The 6346-nt window shown below is 54.8% G+C and overlaps 1 protein-coding gene across 1 annotated transcript in view; it reads left to right on the top strand.

The window, feature by feature from the left end:
• VDR (vitamin D receptor) overlaps positions 1-5515 on the top strand; it is an 8249-nt gene extending 2734 nt beyond the window's left edge. Inside the window, exons 2-7 of the mRNA XM_057387642.1 lie at positions 1920-2315; positions 2435-2558; positions 3008-3155; positions 4098-4252; positions 4792-4908; positions 5208-5515. Of these exons, the coding sequence (XP_057243625.1) occupies positions 1920-2315; positions 2435-2558; positions 3008-3155; positions 4098-4252; positions 4792-4908; positions 5208-5467 (1200 nt within the window). The 3' untranslated portion in view covers positions 5468-5515. The remainder of the gene's footprint in view (positions 1-1919; positions 2316-2434; positions 2559-3007; positions 3156-4097; positions 4253-4791; positions 4909-5207) is intronic.
• Positions 5516-6346: the final 831 nt, after the last annotated feature.

Below are 6346 nucleotides of genomic sequence, written 5' to 3'. Positions count from 1 at the left end.
TTTCCCAGCGTTTTCCACGCTCCCTGTTCCATCCAGGGAGAGTTGGAGGAGCTTCCCCATCCCTGCAGAGCCAGGTTGGGTTCTCCTCCTCTCCCTCTGGGATTTTTTTTTTTTTATTTTTTTATTTTTCCGGAGCCCTTTTATCCCAGTGGGATAAAGCAGGGACTTAAGTCAACAGCAGAGGGAATTAAAGCAATTTTTAGCCCAGTCCAAACATACAAATGCAGCCCAAATGTTTGCATTCCAAGATAAGGGGGCTTTTAAGAATAAAAACCTGTTTGAGGCCCCCTGCRGAGCTCCAGCTGAACATTTTCCACATTTTCCGCTGGGAGATTGTGGCCGGGGTATCCATGGAGCTGGAAATTCAGGATACAGGAAYAGAACCCTCTGCCCCATGTGCTGAGCAGGGAGCAAACAGAGCCTGATGTCACCCTGGGGCCTCTGGAAAATGGGRATTTGGAGGTGTTYGAGGCTGGAATTTTCAATTATCCTGATGGAAATCCCTGGATTTTATTCTTTGGGATTGGCAGGTAGACAAGGGAGGAAAAGTCCACACCCCACAGGGGCTGTGTATTTTTTGGGGAGCTTTCCCCATATTCTGGGTAGCTGTAATGGGGGAAATGCATTACTTTGCACCAGCAGCAAATTAATTACCTGGGAAGGGCTGGAAAGTTCCAGGTTTTTTTTCCAGATCCCAGGGAATGTGATTCCCCCCAGGAGTTAACGTGTAAACGACCCTGTTAGCAAATCCTGCCTGCATTAACCAAAACTGCCCCAAAGAGGCTAAAAATAGCCCCAAATGGACTTTGCCTCTGGAAAAAAAACAGGGAGGAAGAGGCGTTGGAGTTATTTTTAGGTGGAAAAAGGGATCTGGGAGGTTTGGAGGATGGGTTTGCCAGAGGGGGTTGGGATTCAGGGCTGCTTTGGGTCACTTGTCAAGCTCCAAATCCTGATTTTTGGGGCCATGAGTTTTCTACATTTCAGTGGCCAGAAAATGTGGAATTTCCCTTCCCTGCCCTTTTCCAGTGCCTGGAGCTGATAAACCTCCGACCCTCTGGAATCCCTTGGATCCTTCACATCTCCATGTCCCTAAAAATCCTTTTCCAGCTGCAGGGGCAGAGGCAGTGCTCACGTGGATCTGATGCTTTTTGTGAGAAAAACTGGGATGAGGGAATGGCAAAATCCTTCTTTTCCTCCCAAAAAAGCCACGGAGCCACCACAGGTGGTGGTGGTGGTGGTGGCAGCTTTTCAACCCCAGCTGGACCTTCTGTGGTCCCCCCGGCCCCTCTGGGATTGTGCAAGGTCGGAAAATGGAAAATCTTAAATGGAAAAATCTCAAATCTCAAATGGAAAATCGCCCTGGGCCGAAGGAGCTGGGGAGGCCAAGGGTTCTTYGCCTCCAGCTCCTCCCCTGCCCTGCCCTGACCTCTCGCCCTGAATTCCACCTGGACTCTCCCACCGTGGAATTCCTGCACCTAAGGAATAGAAAAATAAAACTTTTGTGGTCTCTAATCCCTGGAAAAAGAGCTGGGAACAGCGAATTCCTGATTTCAGGGGGATCTGTCTCACCCAGAGCCCTCAGGAGCTGTGAGCACACAGATTTCTGTGGTGATTTGGTGGTTTTTTTCCCTCTTCCCGTCCTCTGAGCCTGCTCAGAACTTCAAGTTCCTTCTAAAAAAAAGTGAAGATTGGAGCCCGGATTATCCGGGGCCGCTCCCTTTTCCCTGAAAAACCAGGACCAACCTTTGGCCGCTGCCGGGCGCAGCCGSCCCGATAAAAGCCATAAATCCCCAGCCCCGAGGGTGGGGGATGTTCAGATGGGCCCTGATCCTAAAAATGGGGGTGAAAAGCACTCTGGGGTGGTGTAGGGGACAGCCTGGCGGCCCCAGGGGTTTTAGGATTGGGATTTGGGATCCCAGAGGGAGCRGAGTTGCCTCGGTGGCCCCAAATCCTTTCCTAAAAGCACCAGAAAGCACCTGGGAACAGCAGGAAAACAGTGGCCAGGGGATTGTGGGGGGAAAAGGGATTTTCCATTCGGAAAAAGCGAATTTGCAGATGGAAACCCCGATTTTCCAGGTGCTGCCCCCAGGGGCCGTTCCCATCCCTGTTTCCCAATTTTCCCTTTCCCAGTCATCCTGACRGATGAGGAGGTGCAGAGGAAGCGGGAGCTGATCCTGAAGAGGAAGGAGGAGGAGGCGCTGCGGGAAAGCCTCAAACCCAAATTGTCGGAGGAGCAGCAGAAAGTCATYGACGTCCTGCTCGAGGCTCACCGCAAAACCTACGACCCCACCTACGCCGACTTCACCAAATTCCGGGTACCAGCCCCCAAAATCCCTCGGATCCCACCAATTCCCCTGGAAAAAATCCACCACAAACTTCCCCCCTGCAAAATCCACCCCAAAACTCACAAGTTTTTCTCGGTGTTTTCCTCCAGCCCCCCGTACGGAGCTACCCCAGCAGCCACGGGGCCCCCAAATCCTCCTCCCTCCTCACCCAGGACTTTTCCTCCGAGGATTCTGAGGATCTCTTTGGCTCGGACACCTTCAGCACGTTCCCAGGTGAGCTTTGGCTTCTCCTGGCCCTAAAATTGGGATTGGGAGCCTGAATTGGGATTGGGAGCCTGGGGAGGGGCACCGGGGCTGGGTTGGGTTTGGAGGTGGTGCCTCAAACCATCCCAAATCCCAAATCCTGGGCTGGGGAAGGGTCTGCCCGTGCCAGGCCCCAAACTAACCCTGGCACAAAGGTCTGCCCCACTCCTCTTCCTCTCATCCTRCATTCCCAGTTCTAAATCCCAAACTGGCCCTGGATCCCAACCCCTGTAGAACCCCCCATCCTTCCAAATCCCCTTTTCCCCACTGCTCCAGAGCTGACAGGGGCAAAAAAATACAGCAATTTCACCTGAATTTAGCTTTCCAGAGCCTTTTTCCCCCCTCCTGCAGCGTCTCATCCTGGTGCCAATCTCCCCCTGGATGTGGCACTGTCCCCTCAGAGTGTCCCCTGTCCCCAGATTCCCTGGAGCCGCTGGAGGAGCAGGATGAGAGCTCCTCGGTGAATTTGGGYCTGTCACAGCTCTCCATGCTCCCACACCTGGCTGACCTGGTTAGCTACAGCATCCAGAAAGTCATCGGCTTCGCCAAGATGATCCCGGGCTTCAGGTGAGGCCTCGTCACGATTAACCCAAGCAGGAGTCGTGATGGTTCGGTTATCAGAATCTCAGAGTGAAAAAAAACGGGGGGAATAAGTGTAAATTCAAAATCGTGAACAATTTTATTGGATTTTCACGACAGAAGAGGAAAGAGAGAGAGTGGGGTTATAGCTACCAACGGCTCTGACGAGTCCTACGAGGTCTGGATTCCATGGATTTGTTGAAGTCCATTGAGGAGATCCCATCAGGGTCTTTTCAGAGAGACTTTTTATAGTATTTTTGAAAGCGTGTCCCAAGGGGGTTGCAAAGTATTGAAAAACCAACCAAGAGGTGGGGAAAGAATATCCATTGTCCCATAAGATGTGAGCATGGGTTGTACTGTTCTCCACCGCCGTCATGTCAGGAACGGTGCAACCATCCGTAGTTTACACGTTGTAGGAACTGGAACATGGCAGACATCCCACCTTGATCTGGCTTGGACTCCTTTGAAAAGTCCCCCGTTCTCCCCCTTTGGGGTTTTTGGGGTGTTCAGTCTCAGTCCATATTGATGATCGTGAGACAGTCAAGGGTCCCTTACAGGCCTTGGATCCCAAACACGGAGCTTCCCGCTCATCCCGTCCCATCCCTTTCCCATTTCCCTGGGATCTGTTGCCTTTTTACCTCTGTTTTCTGTTCCTGCGTTCCCTGGAGTTCTCTCTTTCCCAAAAACCTTGGCARACACACCCAAATTCCAGCAGGGAATACCTGCAGCTAGTCCAGGGGGTGTCCGTGAGGACCCTCAGGCCCCATTTGCTCCATATTTGGACCCAAACCCCACCTGAGGAAAAAAAAAAAAAATAAAAAACACTTGGAACGGGAATTTTTTGGGAAGCCTGCCCAGCTGAGGGTTTGGTGACCCTCCTCGGGGGGTGGCCCCTGTCCCACGGTGTCCCCCCCGTGTCCCCCCGGGCAGGGAGCTGTCGGCCGAGGATCAGATCGTGCTGCTCAAGGGCAGCGCCATCGAGGTGATCATGCTCCGCTCCAACCAGGCCTTCACCCCCGAGGATCTGTCCTGGAGCTGCGGCGGCGGCGGCGCCTTCAACTATCGGCTCAGCGACGTGGCCCAGGGTAGGGCAGCTGCAATAGGAGCATTCCTGGGGTTTATTCCTGGGGGATATTCCTGGGCTTTTCATCCTGGCATTCCCAGAGTTTTACTCCCAGGGTTTTCCTGTTTTGTTGCCTCCTTCTGCGCCCAGCAAGGCTTTGTGCTGGGAAGGTGGGTCCTGCCCTGAACTGCCAGAATTGCAGAATTGGTGGCAAAAAAGGGCACCTCGATGTCCCCAATGCCACCTCAGTGTCTCCAGTGCCACCTCCTCAATCTCTCCCTGTCCTTGGAAAAGCATCGGAGCCACCCAGGGCTTGTGGAAGTGGGGAGGAGGAAGCAAAACCTCTGTGGGTGAATTTTGATGGATCACAAGAGGCAAAAGCTGCTCCCAAAACCACTTGGTTTAGAGAAATTTTGAGGAAAAGTGCAGCGAGGTGCCTGGAGCTGCACCAAAATTCCTTTTCCTGTGTCCCTGCTGTGCTGGGGATGCTGTTGAGCTCTGTGCTCATCCCAGATCCCCTTCCAGAGCCACACTAAAGGCTCCCTTCCCTTCCCTCCTCAGCTGGCCACAGCATGGCYCTGCTGGAGCCGCTGGTGAAATTCCAGGTGGGGCTGAAGAAGCTGAATCTGCACGAGGAGGAGCACGTGCTGCTGATGGCCATCTGCATCCTGTCCCCAGGTACGGGGGCACAGCCACCCCCACCCCAAMGGGACACGGGCGAGGGGTCAGCCCTGCTTCTGACCCTAAAAAGGGAGGGAATTGGCCCGAGCCCAGCTTTCGCTGAAAAAGGGTAAAGGGGAGGGAATTGTCCCCAAGGATGGAATCCTTCCCTAGCCCAGCTATCCTTAAAAGGGCCAAAAGGAGGAAATGCTCCTCATTCTGCCCCTCAAAAGGGCCCAAAGGGAGGGGATCCCCCCATTCTGCCCCTCAAAAGGCCCCCAAAGGAAGGAACCCCCTGAGTCCCGCTCTGTCCCCAGACCGGCCGGGCGTGCGGGACACGGCGCTGGTGGAGTCGCTGCAGGAGCGGCTGTCGGAGGTGCTGCAGAGCTACATCCGCTGCCGTCACCCTCCTCCCGGGAGCCGCCTGCTCTACGCCAAAATGATCCAAAAACTGGCGGACCTGCGCAGCCTCAACGAGGAGCACTCGCGCCAGTACCGCTGCCTCTCCTTCCAGCCCGAGCACAGCATGCAGCTCACGCCGCTCGTCCTCGAGGTCTTCGGCAACGAGATCTCCTGATTTTTCCGGAGAAAAAAAAAAAATTAAAAATAAAAAATAGGGGAGAATCCAGCCCTGCTCGGTGCGGGGAAAGGGAGAAGCCGGCGCTGGTCACGGCAGGAGGATGAGGGGATGTGGGACCGGGCTCAGGGTTGGGTTTGTGGGATCCTGCTCTGGGTTTTTCCAGTGAGGTTTCCCCCTCAGGAACGTTTCCCTGCTGGCTGTGAGAGCTGTTTGATCCCTTTGTGGATGTTTTGGGGCTGGGCTGCCTCAAAGCCCTTCTGTTTTGGACACTGGGAAGGGGAAGCGCTGGGAGATGAACTCAGGGCAGCGCTGTTGGGGCTGTCCCTCTCCTCCCCACAAATCCCACAGCACTCCCCTGCTCCCCACTTCCAGAGGGACGCACCCATGGGGTCGGACACGCCGAGGTGCCATGGATGGTGTCTCCACAGCTCAAACACACCCTGCGTGCTGCTGCTGCCAGACTGGGACCAGCCCGAGACAGCCCCGAGAGGGGAAATTTTGTCCTCAATCCTCAAAGGGACCTCTGTTTGCATTCCCTGGGAATTGGGGAGCAGGGAGCTCTCCAGGAACACCCCCACGTTGGAGCTGAACCCCTCTGGGGGGTGAGGGGATGGCCCCTGGGACAGGGAATGACCCCTGGGACAGGGAATGASCCCTGTGAGGGGGCAGTGACCCCAATTCCCACTTGGCCTCCTTGCCCTGCTCTATTCTGGAGGCAGCTCCAGGCCCCTGTCCCCATTGAGGTAAACCCAGGGAAGGGGGAAATTTGGGAATTCYGGACCCCCAGGAAGAGCTGTCACAGCCCCCCTGGACCATGCTCAGGGTCCAGAGGGTCCCTGGCTCTGGCCAATAAACTCCTGCTTGGGCAAATCAACC

Source organism: Malurus melanocephalus, unplaced genomic scaffold, assembly GCF_030028575.1.
Source record: "Malurus melanocephalus ecotype Western Australia unplaced genomic scaffold, MMel_1.1 scaffold_1280, whole genome shotgun sequence".
In the NCBI taxonomy this organism is placed as follows: domain Eukaryota; kingdom Metazoa; phylum Chordata; class Aves; order Passeriformes; family Maluridae; genus Malurus; species Malurus melanocephalus.
This window is presented reverse-complemented; position numbering and strand designations above follow the sequence as displayed.